Source organism: Elaeis guineensis, chromosome 3 (genome assembly GCF_000442705.2).
Source record: "Elaeis guineensis isolate ETL-2024a chromosome 3, EG11, whole genome shotgun sequence".
In the NCBI taxonomy this organism is placed as follows: Eukaryota; Viridiplantae; Streptophyta; class Magnoliopsida; order Arecales; family Arecaceae; genus Elaeis; species Elaeis guineensis.
The window spans coordinates 100461069-100479509 of record NC_025995.2 but is presented as its reverse complement, the minus strand read 5'-3'; the positions used below and the strand labels follow the sequence as shown (position 1 = coordinate 100479509).

General features: G+C 37.7%; 1 protein-coding gene across 1 annotated transcript; it reads right to left on the bottom strand.

The window, feature by feature from the left end:
- Positions 1-7017: 7017 nt before the first annotated feature.
- Positions 7018-7748, bottom strand: LOC105041432 (uncharacterized). Its single transcript, XM_010918405.4, has one exon. The coding sequence runs from the start codon at positions 7650-7652 to the stop codon at positions 7227-7229; it is 426 nt and encodes a 141-aa protein (XP_010916707.1). The 5' UTR covers positions 7653-7748; the 3' UTR covers positions 7018-7226.
- Positions 7749-18441: the final 10693 nt, after the last annotated feature.

Below are 18441 nucleotides of genomic sequence, written 5' to 3'. Positions count from 1 at the left end.
GTCGGAGGAACACTTATATCCATATCCTTTGCAAGCTACTCTTGACAGTAGAGTGCTCCACAAATAATCACGTTCAGTGAGACGTACTCCTACATCTCACCTGCATGCCATACCAGTATCTTCACACTCTTTAATTAAGAGGATAACAAATCCATATGGTACACAATGATCTACACTTGGTATAGCTATCGTCCTAGTAATAGCTTATCATTTGATCACGAACAGATTTAAGAATTAAATGATATATCCTCTTATATACATCAAAATAGTCTTACAGACTTCATCACATCATAGGAGTTCAACAAAGAAAATGTATACAAAGTGATGAATAAGTCAAATAATATTTATTAATTATATTCATATACAATTTATATACAAAAGCATAACCATGACTGACATTGACTTTGGGACATAATTTCCAACAACTAGCCATACATATTTGATGCTCCAACTGATTATTGATGGAAAAATATAAATCATCTATTTTTAATTCGACGGTCCAAAATAAATCACTTATAAAAAAACTAAACTATCCTTTAGAACATCATAGTAAAATCCTTTTTACTATATCCATATTTGCAAATAGAATCAACCAATAAATAAAACATCAAGAAAGCAATTGTAAATGGATAATTATTAAAGGATTCATTTCGAACAAAATTCAGCAATGGTCAACATTTAAATATAGGAACAAATAAACATACGTACATATAAGGTAGGATTGAAAATAAACATATCTACATATAAGTAGCTATATAAACATACATACATATAAGTAGCTATATAAATAGCTACAATAGGGAATGCCCATTCGAATTTATGTAAATTAATAATATTTTATTTGAATTTTTTTAAAAAAAAATAATATATAAAATTGGAGCTAAAATATATGTAAACAAAAAATTTATGGATCCTCCACCAAAAAAAAAAATTTGATCCATATAGGCTGCAGATCGAAAATAGTGGTGTTTCTTGTACATCAAAAGCAAAACAAAAGAAAATTATTGATTTATTTTTTTTTAAAAAAAAGTACGATACCTACATTGTCTGTAAATGGCCACATAAAAGTTTTGACTTTAACATTTATAATCCAAATCAGGGAAGATACAATAAGTTTTGTATTATCTCTTCTAATAAATACCAAGCTTGCTGAAATGGAAAAAAAAATCTATTTGCTTGCTAATGTTGAGATTCCTTTTTTAACAGAATTTTTGTGTTTTATTTTTTTTAGGTAAAAATACAAAACTAGAAATTTTTTGAGGCCTAGAATGCAAAACGCTAAAAGAGAAGATTTTTGCACAGCATGCAAGATATTTTTTTTTTAGCATTTAAAAAGGCAGAACGCATAGAACTTTTATGGGCCCGGCTTGGTTTTTGTGCGGTATAAGGCTGCACTGACCATTCTATAGGGGTGCCCGCATATTTTTTCCCCAAAAGCTTTATGCGGTTAGCTTGATGGTGTTAAAAAAAAAAAAATTGCTCCACCCCCAAAAGCTTCCATAAGAAACCCTATGGTTTGAGAGAGAGAAAAAAAATAAAAAATAAAAAAATCTGATAAAATAGATAGGAAAGGAAAGAAAAGCGGTGGAAGAGTAATAGCATGGAGGAGGAGAGAAGCAGGAAGAAGGGGACACTATGGAAAAACATGAGAAGAAGAAATAATGGAGAGTCAGCCACGTTTTGGGAGAAAGAGGAGAAGAAAGAGAATGATAACAAAGAACATGGCACCAGAAGTAAGAGTAAGAGGACATATTCTTCCTTTTCTACTTTGGTTCTCCTCATCCTCCTGGTTCAAAAGTGTTGAGGCAAATCAACCGATCTTCAACTCTGATTCTACATCGATCGAATGAACATATTACTCCGACTCATAATTGATTGACCGACCGACAGCGGCTATTATCAACCAACAACAAACGACTTGATCAATCTCAGACCGAAGACTATCGACATATTAGAGTTACCAGTCGATGCATATTCGGATCTTCTACCGACTTATCAATATTACCGATATATAGTTGGCTTATCTACTCAACATACCATAACTGTTATGAACAGTTATTGACCATGTGTTACGGTCATTAATGGAAATAAACAGCCCACTAACTCCACGATTATCGTCCGATGATCTAACGCCATAAAAAGTGGGACTACGTGCTTGACAGTTACATTAGAATCATTTATAAAAGGAAAGGTAAACGAACAGTATGGGTAAGATAATTCTGAATCAAGACTCTACCACTCTCAACATTCTTATTAGCTGTTCACCAACTCTCTATCTGACTTCAGCATCGAAGGATCTCCGTCGGATATAATTTCGATTTGTGATGACTTTTGTTTTGCAGGTGCTCTTTACCGGTGACAGACGACAGAGAATCGGCTGCAATAAAAAATATTTTTTTTTATTTTTTTCTATTTAAATAGATAAGATTTTTTTCCTGAAAATATTGTCATTCTTTTCTTTTTTTTCCCGAAAATGGACGTGGCACGGATGGCCATTGAAATTTGGCACTTTGGGAGAGTATTGGACTCCCTTTAATATGGTGTGTAGATAGATTCTACGTTTGGTTCTAATTATTTCTTAAATTTAGATCTTACTAGAGTTTTACTTATTTATTTTGGATATAGAATTTTGTTATCATCTATATGTTTGATATTGACAAAAAGAGTGCAACCACGATGCATTGCAATGTAATCTAATTCTTAGGAGTAAAACAAAGCATGCATATTTTGCCTTTAGCCTTTAGGTCGCGGAGATCCTGTACAACTTTAGTTTATCTTTTATATCAACTCTTAGTTTTTTGTATATGTAATAATCTGTAGAATTGTATAACCTATCATATGTAAGTCCTTATGGTCTAACTAATTAATCAAAATTGATAATTGGTGGTATATTCTTTGATATAAGTTAAATTATTAAGTTGTCAAGATATTTAGGTCATCTAACCCCAAATTTTATAATTATCTTTTGCATATTAGTCCAAACATTTTTGTTTGCATATTAATCACTTGATTCTTTTATTTGCATATTACTATATACAAAATAATTAATCATTGCGCGTACATGCCTTGGTTTTAGCTAACAATGGTTGGATTAAATATTTATATGATGGTAGAGTATGAAAGTTTGAATTTTAAATCTCCTAAAGCACATATCAAATATTATATCATTATTTACTATGTGCATGTTTATACTTACCAAAAGTAATTCCGAATTTAAAAGCAGAATTTTAAGTGTTTGACTATAATTAAAAAATAATTTTGAATCATTTTTAAGATCCTTCAAAATATGGTTTACATAAATTTGACCTCCTCCCACTTCTCATAGATGTAGCATTGTAAACTCAATATCGCATTTGTGGAAAGTTAGTTTTTTAAGAAAATAATACATTATCCTCTCAGTAACCTTTGCATGTCCTTTTTTCTACTTTTTTGTCTATTAAAATTTTTTTTCTTCAGATTAATCTCCTTTCATCTCTTTCCATATCCTTGATTAATCTTCTCTCATCTTTATCTATATCTCGGATTAATCTTCTCTCATCACCCTCATATTTCTTTTTTCTTGATTATTTTGTGTATCAAGACATCCACATCTCTTTTTTTCACTCTCTTGTGCATTAGGATAATTTTTTTTCTTTAGATTAATCTTCTTTCATCTTCATCTAAATTTCTTTTGTTCAACTTCAAATTAGTCTCCTCTCATCTCCATTCACATACTTTTTTTTTTGACTTTTTTGTATATCAAGATTCATTATTTCTTCAGATTAATTTTCTTTTATCTCCATCCCTATCTTATAATACGAAGACCATGCTTTTTATCTTTTTTGGATTTCCACTCTATTTCCATATGATTCACCAATCCAAGAGTTCTCATTCATGCTTCGATAGGAACTACCGAGCTCATGTGAATTAACACTCTCTTCCTCTCCCTTTATTTAATAGACATGCCGATTCAAGAATGTCAATCTTTTAAAGAACATTCGCATGGGAACATGTAATAATGGATGAAATCTTTCAGTTACAATAACCATTTGATCAATTTCGAAAGAAATACAAAAGTTAGTACATAAATTTTAGACAAAAATATAATAGATATTTTATTTTTTTATTTTTTGATGAATAGAGAGGGGAGACCTATCCTATATTTTATTAAGATTTTAAAAATATAACAAATGATGAGAAAAAAATAAAATAGAGAATTTTAAATCTAAATAATTTTAGATATTTATCTTTTTTTATTATTTTGTCAATCAAAAGTAGCTTTTGGATTTGTCAAACAAATATGCATTAAATTATTTCCATAATTTTAGAACAGTTTTAGGATATTAACAACCAAATAAAAAATTATTTTATTTTAAAGTAATTTTTGACATCAAAACATAGTTTTTTTCAAAAATTACTGTTTGGCCAAAAGATACAATTTCTCGAAACAAACCTAACAATGATTTAAAAAGTGGTTATTGGATATTTTTAGAAGGATAAAGGACAAGAGAAGAAACTAGAAAAGATAAAAGGAATAATAGGAAGAGAAAAATTTATAGACTCTTATTGGCCAACCTACATCAGCATTGAGGTAGACGACCATCTGTAGGTCTATGATCTGACCACTACTGATGGTAGGAGTTGGAGGGCTTAGGAGGTCACCAGCCTGTTTGGTTGCAGCTTGCTGATAGGATTCTTACCATCCTGATTTTTGTCCATCAAAGTCAGGACTTGAGGATATGGGGGTGATCTTACTGTCCTAAGGTTTCGACTAGGGAGCTCGTCGATATGAATAGACCAGTGCCTAACAGGAGGATAGATATGGCATGGATTTGGAGAGTGGCTGCCCATCCCAAGGTCAGGCTCTTTCTTTGCAAGGTTGTCTAGGATCGACTTCCAACTCGAACACTTCTCAGAGATAGAGGTATGGAAGTTCCGACTTTCTGCCCAATCTGTGGGCTGGGGGAGGAGTCGATGGAGCACACTCTTCTTCGCTATCTGAGGGTGAGTTTAATTTGACGGATGGTAGTTGGCCAGCTATGGGGGACAACTAGTTGCCCTTGGCTTTCACCTTTTCTGGATGCGATCTGTTAGAGCATGATTGAGGGTTCACTCGGGAGCAGTAGAATGGCATATATTGCTTATTAGATTTGATTGTCCGAGAATATCCTTGTACTCGAAGTCGAGATTGTGCAAATGCAGCTTGTGCTGGACAGAGTCTACTGCTTTGCTATGGAGTACTACCATTTTGATACTGTTGACTCGAACCTTGCCATCTCGAGATCCTAGGACTCCTTTGCTATGCCTTTTCATTTCATTGGAGCCCCCTCCCTCGGGGTTTGTCAAGGTCAACGTTGATGGTAATATTAGAGATGGCATAGCTAGTGATTCGGGCTTTACTATCCGGAGTCCAAATGCTAGGCTTTTTATAGTAGAAGGGTTATAGCTCTTTGACCCGATCATCTCTGATGCTGAGCTTCATGCCGCTTAGGTGGGCATTCATCTGTGCGAGACAAGAGTTGCGAACTGAGAGGATCTTCATCGAAGATGACTCTGCTACTGTCATTGCTTATATCCGGGATGAGACGAAGCATCTGGATATTCATCTGCTTTTCTGCGACATCTCAAGATCCCTTCACCGATCCACCAAGATGACTATTTAACATGTTTACTGAAAGACTAATAGTGCTATGGATTGGGTTGCCTCCTTTGTTGCCAAATATTTTGGAGACTAGACTTGGCGGTGAGACAACACCTGCCCCCGAGCTTTGAAAGATATTTTATACTTTGACTCTTTGGATTGCTTTCACACTAAAATGGTGTGACCACCTATTTGTATCAAAAAAAAAAAAAGACTCCAATATTGATTGATATGTCTAACTAATGTAATTTAAAAATTAGCATATAAATTTAAATATTTAAAGATTAAAATATAAACAAAAAAATTTCAAGATCGATATGCGGTAGGTTTTTTTTTTTTGATTGCCTCTTTTTCATTTTTGTTATTTTTTATTTCTCTCTAAAAGTTATTGATATATCAGCATACCCCATAGCAAACTTCTTGTATTATTTTTAGTTTTTTCTTGATAGTATGATTCTTCAAATTATTCTTTAAAAATGAATTGATTCAAAACTATTCAATTATTCTAGGATCATATACATTTTTTTTGAATTTACCTAAATCTCAAATCATTATACCAATCAAAGTATTCCAAAATTGTGACTGATGCACTACAGAGATTAATGTTGAAGATTGCGTTTATCAGGAGATCTGCTTTTTTTTTTTTAACTTTCATTTTCTTTTTTTTTTTAAAGCAGAAAGATTTGGTGATAGATATTGTTTTGTTTACATTTTATGTTTTTTGGGTGGCCAAACCAAACTAAGTTTTTTTTTTTTTCCTCCCAAGAAAATCTTGCACCACGACATTCCTTAATTGACGGCCATCCGAAATTTATGCCCGATACGCGTTGAGGTTCGGCAACGTGGATCATGCTAGGATATAAAACTATAGTTGATAGGGACGCAATCCCAACCGTATAGCATGCAATACGTATCTTCAGGTTTTGTTTGTGAAGCAAATTAATTTGTTTTTGTTGTACAAATTTATTCTGAGCCCGAAGACCCTCTTAATGTCGGCTAACTCGTCTAGAGTGACCATATTAACAATACTTCTCAAAATTTATAAATTATTCTGATATTTTAGATTTCTCAAATTAAATGAAAAAAAATTGTTAAACATTTTTGTTCATCATTATTTATGACATATTCGTCGAAAAGATTAATGTATTTCAATTTAATAAAATTAAAATATTTTTTAAATAAGGTGCTCTTCAAATGGGTGGGGGAGCATGCAAAGCAAAGAAACGCAATTCCAACTTCCAAGGTCCGCAACCAAAGAGGCACCAGCCTCACATATTCCCGCTTTCCTGTTTTAAAATGCGCCTTTCAACGGGTCCAAATTCCCATTTTACCCTTCTCGCACATCCACATCAGATGAAAATATTAAATACCAGATTAAACAGGAGGGTGTAATGGTAAAAAAAAATAGAAAGAATCACTAAAACTGATAATAATAAAAGAAGGTACAACGAGCATCACACTACTCTCAGCTGAATCGGTCACATGTCTATGCGTGCCAAAAAATTAAAAAAAAAAAAAAGAATAAAAGAGGAGACAAACAATATAATAGTATGGTCACATGATCAACAATCAACGGTGAAGAAAGCGCCAGAGAGATCGCACGGATCTAGAACGCGCAAGCAACGGCGACCGCGGCGGCGACCGCGATCCAGCTGACGACGGGCACCGCGGCGGCGTTGTCAGCCCCGGGGGCGGAGGGGGGCTGGGACGACGGGGAGGCGATGGTGCTGGGCGGGGAGCCGGCGGGAGACCTCGAGGGGGTGGCGGCGGTCGGAGGGGCCGGAGGGGAAGCGCCCGGAGCGGGGGAGGGTATCGGGGTGGAGGTCGGGGGACTGCTGGCGGGAACCGGTGACGGGGAGACGGGGGAGGGTGTTGGGGTCGGAGGGCTAACGGGGGCGGCCGTGGGAGGCCTCGTTGGGGCGGCGGTGGGGGGTCTCGTAGGGGCTGCTCCGGGCGCCTGGGCGAAGGAAGCCGCCGCGAGTAATCCGAACGTCAGAGCGAGGACGGAGAAGCGAATGGAGGAGATCGCCATCTTTTCCCAAGAGCGAGAGCAACAGAGCAGGAGATCGAGAGAGAAACTATGGTCACGGCTGGTACTAGCGTCGAGCTATCGATGGAAATATCAAGGGGGTCTTGAGGGTATTTATAGAGGTGGAGGATGGGAAATGGCGGTTGCAAGATGAGAAATTTTATTTTTTATTATGGAAAAATATTCAAAGATATTAATACTGGTTTAAATGTATATAAAAGTGACAGCTGGGAACACGGGACGATCAATTTTTTTTGATAAGTAACACTCGACAATCATGGCCGTTACACTTATAGATCCTTAAATAAGGTCATATTAATTTTAATATTACGGTAGGTGCTTGGTCAGTGGCTTGGTGGGTTTGAAATGGAAACGTTCCCGATTGGAGTCGGTTGTTTTTGGGTCGTCCGATGGAGTTTGGGCGGTGCCGAATTTGTGTTCGGTGGGTGGAGCAGGTGTCCACGCGTCAGCTAAGGCTGGATTCCGTCAAGCTCTGGTTTTCCGCGTTTCTTTTCTTGGAGGGATCTGACGTCTTTTTTGGTACTTTGGAGAGGGAACCGAAAGAAAAGGAACGGTCAGGACTGCCGTAGGTTGGTGATCGAACGGCCAATCTTGTTGCGGATATAAACGTTGTCGGTTTCGGAGACGTGTGACAAAGTCCAACTAGCCGTTGGGGAGTCTGAAAGAGTTTTCAAAAAGGTGACGGCTACGTGACCGGCGGACCGGTCGAGTGATGAGAAGTGGTCGTTGGTTAAGTCCAGATAATCTTAATAAAAAATAGAATTTGTATTGTTGATTTTTTTTTTTCCCTTTCTTTTAATACGGTGGTACATTCGAACGTGGAGAGCACATGCGCCTTGCTGGAGATTCTATGAACATAGCTGTGGTGAGCTGGCACTCGTCCATCAGGAATCAAACGGCTAGGATCAGGTGTTGAAGTAAGAATTCGGGTGGGTCGAAAGTTCTTAGAATTGGCTGGAGGAGAACATGATGAGGTACAGGAGGACAGGGTCCAAGTCCAGCTGTGAAGCTTCTGGAAGGAACCAGCCAATCATGAAATTTCCAAGCAATGAGAATAATGAATGGAAACTAAAATTTCCTTGGCTGTCGAAGTTAATTACAACGGTACAGGCCAGAAACTCTCTTTTAGTTAAGAAGCACTATTTTTTATTTAAAATTATATGCTTTCTAATTTGTGACTTTGTGTTCTTCTTTCTGCCAAATCACTCCACGTCTGCATAGGTTGATGTCCCTCTTAACAATTGATGATTGGCGGTTCTAATATGGGTGCTAAGTAGAAGGCAATATCATTATTTTTTCATTATTACCATTGTTTTCTTTCATAACACTGTTTTAGTTATATTATTCTAAACAAGCGAGTTAAAGGAAAAAAAAAAAAAATTGTTTGAACAAAGATTTGAAACCATGGACTCCACTTTCACCCTTGCTAATTTTAAACCTTAAAAGCTTAAGCCATTAAAGAAAGGGTCACTAATTGAATACTGGTCCTTAATACATAGCATAAGTGAAGGTAAATGTGCAAAAGTAAGGGCTTGTAGTCAATTGAATAGGAATATCTGAGAGTAAGTTCTAGCATATGTATCATAGCAAATTTGTTTCTCTTCTGTGATTGAGGTTTTTGTTTAGTTTCGGCAAAGGGTCCCTAGATAGGAACATGATGTTCTTTATCAGTCCAACGTATGTTATTACTTTTAGCATCATATAATTTGAAGTAGAAATAAGTCCAGCCAGATTAAGTGGTAAGCAACTCAAGTTTGTCTTGTTTGGTAAAAGGAGTATTTGAGCTTGAGTTAAGCTTTGACAGTTTATGTGATGGCCCGGCCCGAGTAAAGAATCCCAACCCATCAAAGTCCAAAAAAAAAAAAAAAAAAAACAGAGGAGAAGACTCCCAAAGAGCTCCCAATCGGAGTCGGAAAAGATCCCTCCTCTGGCTCTATTTAAGGAGGAGATCCCTCCTCTCTCCCTTCCACCAAAGATCCGAGATCCAGTCGGCGGCAATCGCCGGAAAACCACCGCGGAAGACCGACCTGTGCTCATCCAATTTGCTCGCCGGAAAAGTCTCGCCGGTGTCGGAGGTAAGCCTCCTTCCCTTCCTCTCTTCTCCCCTTTTCTTCCCATGCCTGTGTGCACACTCGCCGGCAACCGGAGTCGCCGGATTTTGTTGCGGAAGAACCTTTATTTTTGCCCATTTTTTTTTAATTTTCGATGCCGGTGGTCACCGCCGACCACCGGTGGTTCGGACACCAGAGCCATCAAAAATCGGCAACATAATTTAAGTTCGATTTGGATCGAAGAAGCCTCATTAAATTGATTCTACTTCAGTTATTTATTTTCGGTCAATAAATTTTAATGCAATTGGCTTTGGGTCCATAGGGCCATACTTGGATTTGTCCACGTCACCTTTGGAGCCACCACTCTCCACATGCCAAGAGAAGAAATATGCATGCCAGCATGTGCCGTGCTCATGCCAAGTTGTGTCAAGCATCAAGCACCCACATGAAATTTCATTTCTTCTTTAGAATTTCTTAAGAGTTCTTGGTTACTTACTTATTTTGTTGAAGGCTGATTTCTTTTCTATGGTAGATTATAATGCTTTACTTTTTTGTGGAGGGTTGATTTTTTTCCTTGTAAAAATAAGAGATTCCTAAACAAATAGGATCCTTAGAGTCCTATATAAATCCTTGTATCTTTCATGAAAGAAAAACAATGAATAATTTTACAAACTCCACAAATACTTGTGTCAATCGCTCCGAGAGGGAGAGGGTGTGAGACCCAAAATCGCCCCACAAGGGGAGGGAGTGAGGCCCACTTTCTATCCTATTCCTTCTACTTAAGATTCAGTGTTCCTGCGACTCTGATCGACTCCACCATCTATCTACGCAAGCCCATTCCGTCAAGAGAAGATCTGTCTCCTCCAGAATTTTCATCTGTCATGCTGAGAGGAGTGATTTCTTATTCTACAGATCATATGCTGTCAATGACCTTCGTTCCTTAACAGTTGATCTTTGATTTTTTTTTAATCCGATGTTGGTAAAGACCTAGTTCTTTATCGATGGATCTGTTTTGGTTAAAAGATTAAGAGCCCTAATCAGAGTAGTTTCTTAACTACCACGATCCGGATTCTTATCATCTTTTTGGATTTTTTCACGGGTTTAATATTTTATTTTCTCTCGTTCCATTCTTATTTCTTTTTTTGCATTTACTCGTGAGCATGTTTAATTTCTGCTATCTGTTTATAAAATTTTCTATTACTAATTGTTTACTGATCTCTCGAATGGCATTCGTCTGTATCATTTAGATTGATCTCGCTTTAGTCTCGTATCAATCAATCACGCCTCCTGAGCAGAGTATAGGCAACTATACTGTCTGTCCTGGGAATAATGAGCCCCTGGCCGGACGTGATTTGTTGTTGATGAACAGAAGAGAGCTTGATTATTAGGATTGATTTTCTTTTTTAGGATTGTCCCGCATCAATTTGGTATCAGAGCAGGTTGATTAGGGCTTTAGTTTAAATTCAGCAATTTAAATTTTTACAAGTTAAATTTTTGCACTCTAAATTTCGTACTTTACTTTCAAGTATTTTAATTTTTTATTGCACTTTATTTCTGTATCTTAGAGTTGCATGACCACTAGATCAGGTACCTGGTACCAACATCCTACTTTCCCACCCAACACCAATATGGATCCCAATATAGAAGCCATCATTAATGCTCTGACTGAAAAGTTTGATGAAATGAAAAATTTTATGAAAGCCATGGATGAGAGAATAGTGATATTAGACGAAGCTAGGCAGAAACAACCTGAACCTGAGTCTCCCCGACTACCTATAGGACAAAGAGGTAGGAATCTAGAACTTGATCGACCTATAGGGGCACGTCCGCACCATAACCAGTTCGATCAAGATGAGCATATTCTTAGAAATGTGAAAGTCGAAGCTCCAAGTTTTGATGGTTGTCTAGATCCGAGAGAGTACCTAGATTGGGAATCAGGTATGGACCACTATTTTGGATGGTACGAAATATCTGAAGCAAGGAGAGTTAGGTTTGCTAGGATGAAATTGGTGAGGCAAGCCCGATTTTATTGAGAAAGTGTTGAGCGTCTTCTCAATCAGAGAAGACAAGATCCGATAGAAACCTGAGATGAGATGAAAGAAAAACTCAGAGAGAAGTACCTCCCCACCTCTTACCAACAAAGACTTTTAGATCAATGGCAGAGGCTTACTCAAGGGAATAGATCAGTCACCGAGTATATCACGAGATTTGATGAATATCTCATGAGATGTGGAGTAGCCGAAGATAGAGTTGTTATCTTATCTAGATTTAGAGCTGGATTACGAGAGGATATTCAGCGTGAGCTCTTTCTGCGAGAGGTAACCACGTTGGAACAAGCTTATCAACTTGCCTTAGATTTTGAAAGATTTTCTAGATATTCGACTCTCCGTCGTCATGAACCCAACCGAGTAACTCCTTCTGGATCGAGACCTAATATTAATCAAACTCCTAGTAACAGACCTCCACTTACAAATCCTATTGGGAGAAAAGAAGATAAAGGAAAAAGAGTTATAGGAGAGTTATCAAAAGGAAGTAGTTCTCGATCTCATTGCTTCAAGTGCCATGGTTACGGTCACTTCTGCACAATGCCCCAACCGATCATTATTCGTAGAAGAATTAGAAGGAGAAACTCTAGAAAATATTGAGGAGGAAGTTTATGAAGCGGATCCAGATTTAGCCGAACAATTTGAGAGTACTGAGGACATCCTAGGTTATGCCACACCTGAGTCAGACCTTAGGCTTGGAGTCGTTAGGTATGTCCTAGCCCAAACTAAGGAAAGTGAAGACTGGCGTAGGACCTCTATTTTTCATACCTTCATAAAATTTGGCGATAAAATTTGTAAGGTGATCATTGATAGCGGTAGCTGTATCAACGCCATCTCCACCGACACGGTTAAGCGATTAGGATTAACTCCTGTAGATCATCCTAGTCCATACCGTGTGTCTTGGATTGATTCCTCCTCTATTCCCATCAAATTTAGATGCCGTGTGCCCATCCAGCTTCATTCCTATCAGGATCATGTGTGGTGCGATGTCTTACCCATGGAAGTCGGAAGTATCATATTAGGTCGGCCTTGGCTATTCGACAATGATGTTACGATTTATGGCCGTACCAACTCCTGCAGCTTTACTCATCAGGGTAAGAAGATCACGATTAATTCTTTCCCACCTAAGGCTACTAATAGAAAGATAGGCGATGGACCAAAAGAAAATCTTAAGAAGAAAAGCCTCAATTTGATAGGTGCTAAAGAATTAGAGACGATCATGAGTGAAGGATCACCAGTTTGGATGCTTGTTGCTAGAGAAGTTCGTGAGGATTCTAAGGTGGATTATCCTAAGGAAGTAGCTAGCCTTCTTGCCGAGTTTCATGATGTCTTTCCTGAGGATCTTTCAGATTACTTACCGCCTATGAGAAACATTCAATATGCCATTGATTTAGTTTCTAGATCTACCCTACCCAACTTGCCCCACTATAGGTTGAACCCTAATGAGCATGCTGAGCTACAAAGACAAGTTGGAGAGCTGATAAAAAAAGGATTTGTGAGGGAGAGTTTGAGTCCTTGCACGGTTCCTGCACTACTGACTCCAAAGAAGGATGGTACATGGAGGATGTGCATAGATAGCCGTGCCATTAATAAGATCATCATTAAGTATCACTTTCCCATTCCTAGATTAGATGACATGTTAGATATGATGGCCGGATCCACTATCTTTTCTAAGATCGATCTTAAGAGTGGTTACCATCAAGTAAGGATTAGATCGGGAGATGAGTGGAAAACTGCTTTCAAGACAAAAAATGGTTTATATGAGTGGATGGTGATACCATTTGGATTATCTAATGCCCCTAGTACCTTCATGAGGTTGATGACCCAAGTACTACGATCATTTATAGGAGTATTTGTAGTCGTATATTTTGATGACATTTTGACCTATAGTCGAACTAGGGAAGACCATTTAGATCACCTCCAAAGAGTGTGCCAAGTTCTTAAAACAGAAAGCTTGTATGCTAATCCTAAGAAGTGCGCTTTTATGACAGACCATATCATCTTTTTAGGTTTTGTTGTTACCCCCAATGGTGTATCTGCTGATCCTGAAAAGATTAGAGCAATAGTTGAGTGGCCGGTGCCCAAGAGTGTGCATGACGTGCGAAGTTTTCATGGATTAGCAACTTTTTATCGTAGGTTCATAAAAGGGTTTAGCACCATAGTCGCTCCCATCACTGACTGCATTAGAAAGGAAAATTTTGAATGGACTAGGGCAGCCAATAGAGCCTTTCTAGACATTAAAGACAAGATGACTCATGCCCCAATCTTACGTCTCCCTGATTTTTCTAAGGTTTTTGAAGTAGCGTGCGATGCGTCAGGAGTTGGGATTGGTGGTGTCCTTAGTCAAGAAGGTCATCCGGTAGCATACTTTAGCGAGAAACTTAACGATTCTAAACTCAAGTATTCTACCTATGATAAGGAATTTTATGCGGTAATTCAAGCTTTAAGATATTGGAGGCATTACCTGCTACCGCAAGAATTTATTTTGTACTCTGACCATGAGGCCCTTAGATTCCTGAATTCTCAAAAGAAATTGAATCATAGACATGGTAGGTGGGTCGAGTTTTTGCAAGCCTATACTTTTGTTTTGAAACACCGTGCAGGTGTAGAGAATCATGCTGCTGATGCCCTGAGTCGTCGTCATACTTTGCTGTCCACCGTTAGTATAGAAGTGGTTGGTTTTGATAAGATTAAAGGAAATTATGAGGAGTGTCCAGATTTTGGTGACATACTTACCGCTTTACGTAAGGGGCCATCTAGAGAATGTAGTGAATATACCCTTCAGGATGGTTACCTATTTAGAGAAACTAGGCTGTGTATCCCCCGTACATCTTTGAGAGATTTTTTAGTTTGGGAATTACATGCTGGAGGATTAGCTGGACACTTTGGTAGGAATAAAACTATAGAGTTGGTAGAAGCCCAGTTCTTTTGGCCAAGCTTGAAAAGAGATGTCGCCCGAATTGTTGCCCAATGTAGAACATGTGCCGTGGCCAAGCAGAGAAAATAAAACACCGGCTTATATACACCCTTACCTATACCAGACTGTCCTTGGCAAGATGTTAGTATGGATTTTGTTTTGGGATTACCTAGGACAGCCAGGAAGCATGATTCTATTCTAGTGGTTGTAGATAGATTTTCAAAAATGGTCCATTTCTTGCCCTGTTGCCAAACGTCTGATGCGTCCAAAGTTGCAAGGATATACTTTGATGAGATTGTTAGACTACATGGATTGCCTAAAATCATTATTTCTGATAGGGATGTTACATTTATGAGCTACTTTTGAAAAACCCTATGGCATCTTTTAGGCACAAAACTAAAGTTTTCTTCTGTCTATCATCCGCAAACAGACGGTCAGACCGAAGTGGTTAATAGGAGTCTTGGAAATCTTTTGCGTTGCTTGATTGGGGAACATATGGGTAACTGGGATCTTTTGCTGCCCCGAGCCGAATTTGCATATAATAGCTCTGTTAATAGGTCCATTGGCATGAGTCCTTTTGAAGTAGTTCATGGATATCAACCTAGAAAACCAATAGACCTCATCCCACTACCCATGCATGCTAGAATTTCTGAATCTGCAGAGTCATTGGCACAGCATATCAAGAGTCTGCATAAAGAGATCAGTAAAAAAATTAGTATGAGTAATAAAGTTTATAAACAGAATGTAGATTCTCATCGACGTGTTCAAGAGTTTGCAGAGGGAGACTATGTGATGGTTCGATTGAGGCCTGAACGATTTCCTCCCGGAACCGTGAAGAAGTTACATGCCCGAGGAGCAGGTCTGTTTAAGATCATAAAAAAAATCGGATCAAATGCATATGTTGTGGACCTACCTTCTGATTTTGGAATTAGCTCTACTTTTAACATTACAGATCTTGTCGCCTATAAAAAACCAATTCGGATACCTAGTGAGCCATTTGAGCTTGAACCAACCTTTGAGAGCGAACCTATCCCTGAGTGTCCACCAGCCAAAATGTCAGCAAAACACGATCAGATTGAGAGAATTTTGGATGAGCAGATCCTTTCCACCCGGAGTCGAGGCTATCAGCGGTATCTGGTCAGATGGCGAGGTCGATCGGAGTCTGAAGATACCTGGATCACTCGAGAAGAGCTGCAACGCATTGATCTCGATCTACTTGAGCGTCACCAGAGCGGAATCGACCCATACTCGACAGGGTCGAGTTTTTTCCACCCCGGGAGAATTGGTGCGGACACCAGAGCCATCAAAAATCGGTAACATAATTTAAGTTCGATTTGGATCGAAGAAGCCTCATTAAATTGATTCTACTTCAGTTATTTATTTTCGATCAATAAATTTTAATGCATTTGGCTTTGGGTCCATAGGGCCATACTTGGATTTGTCCACGTCACCTTTGGAGCCACCACTCTCCACATGCCAAGAGAAGAAATATGCATGCCAGCATGTGCCGTGCTCATGCCAAGTTGTGTCAAGCATCAAGCACCCACATGGAATTCTATTTCTTCTTTAGAATTTCTTAAGAGTTCTTGGCTACTTACTTATTTTGTTGAAGGCTGATTTCTTTCCTATGGTAGATTATAATGCTTTACTTTTTTGTGGAGGGTTGATTTTTTTTCTTGTAAAAATAAGAGATTCCTAAACAAATAGGACCCTTAAAGTCCTATATAAATCCTTATATCTTTCATGAAAGAAAAATAATAAATGATTTTACAAACTCCACAAATACTTGTGTCAATCGCTCCGAGAGGGAGAGGGTGTGAGATCCAAAATCGCCCCACAAGGGGAGGGTGTGAGGCCCACTTTCTATCCTATTCCTTCTACTTAAGATTCAGTGTTCTTGCGACTCTGATCGACTCCACCATCTATCTACGCAAGCCCATTCCGTCAAGAGAAGATCTGTCTCCTCCAGAATTTTCATCTGTCGTGCTGAGAGGAGTGATTTCTTATTCTACAGATCATATGTTGTCAAGGACCTTCGTTCCTTAACAGTTGATCTTTGATTTTTTTTTTAATCCGATGTTGGTAAAGACTTAGTTCTTTATCGATGGATCTGTTTTGGTTAAAAGATTAAGAGCCCTAATCAGAGTAGTTTCTTAACTACCACGATCCGGATTCTTATCATCTTTTTGGATTTTCTCACGGGTTTAATATTTTATTTTCTCTCATTCCATTCTTATTTCTTTTTTTTGCATTTACTCGTGAGCATGTTTAATTTCTGCTATCTGTTTATAAAATTTTCTATTACTAATTGTTTATTGATCTCTCGAATGGCATTCGTCTGTATCATTTAGATTGATCTCGCTTTAGTCTCGTATCAATCAATCACGCCTCTTGAGTATAGTATAGGCAACTATACTGTCTGTCTTGGGAATAATGAGCCCCTGGCCGGACGTGATTTGTTGTTGATGAACAGAAGAGAGCTTGATTATTAGGATTGATTTTCTTTTTAGGATTGTCCCTCATCAATCGGTTTGGCCCTTCTCTTGTCGTTGGGTCGTCCCCTCCTGCTGACGGCCGCCCCACGCTGGCTACGCCGTCGGTCGAAACTCTAATGAGGAGATTTAAGATCCCCTGTTTCGGCCAGGAAGGAGCCCGAGAGAAAAGAAAAGAAAAGATAAGAAAAAGAAAAAGAAAAAGAAGAAGGAAAAAGAAAAAGAAAAGAAAAAGAAGAAGGAAAAAAAAAGAAAAAAGAGAGAGAGAAGAAAAAGAAGAAAAAAAATAATATAATAATAATAAATAGGATTTTCTCTCCTCTCTTCCGTGAAGAAAAAGAAAAAAAAATTATTGAATAAATTAATAAATAATGATATAAATAATAAAATATAAGAAAGAGAGTTTTTCTCTCTTCCCTCTCTTTCTTCAGCCTGAACTAGTATTTTCTCTCTCTAGAATTGAACTTTCTCTCTCTATTTTCTCTCTCTAGAATTCTCTTTCTAGATTATTTCTCTCTCTTAAGATTTTAAAAATTTTGAGAAGAATGATGATGAATTTAAATGATCCTCGTGATGGATTTTTGATCTATGATCGTCGGACGGTACACCGAAACCCACTTTAATCAGATTAGGTATTTTTAAGATTCTATTTTTCATGATTTTATTGAATTATCTACATGATAATCTTAGCATGATTTGATCTGATCGATCTAATTTATTGAATCATATCGTCTGAGGAGTCCAAGATGAATTTTCTCTCTCTAAAATTTTCTCTCTTTAGAATTTTTTCTCTCTAAAGTCATTTCTCTCTCGATCGATTTCTCTCTCTTGATTGATTTATCAATAAATTTTTTTTTAATATTTCTGATCTAATGAAGAATCCTGATCCATGATTGTCAGACAGCGTACTGGCACCCACCTTAATCAGACCATAAATCTTTAGATTCGATCATCTATGATTTCGATCTAGCCATGACTTGATTTGATCATGTTGATTTCACCAATCGAGATATTGGACCAATCGTAATTTTAGATTGTGTCACCTGATCAATTCGAATTGTACCTCATGAATTCTCTCTTCTCTAATTGTCTCTCTCTACTTGATTTTATGAAATCGATGAAGAAACCTCGGTCCTATCACTTCGAATCTGATTTGATCTGATAGTCGAACTTTGGATCGTTTAGATCCTAATTAGATTTTGATTAGATGAAATTAGATGATCGGATCCAATCTAAACCATTGAAATACGGTATTCATATTCTTTC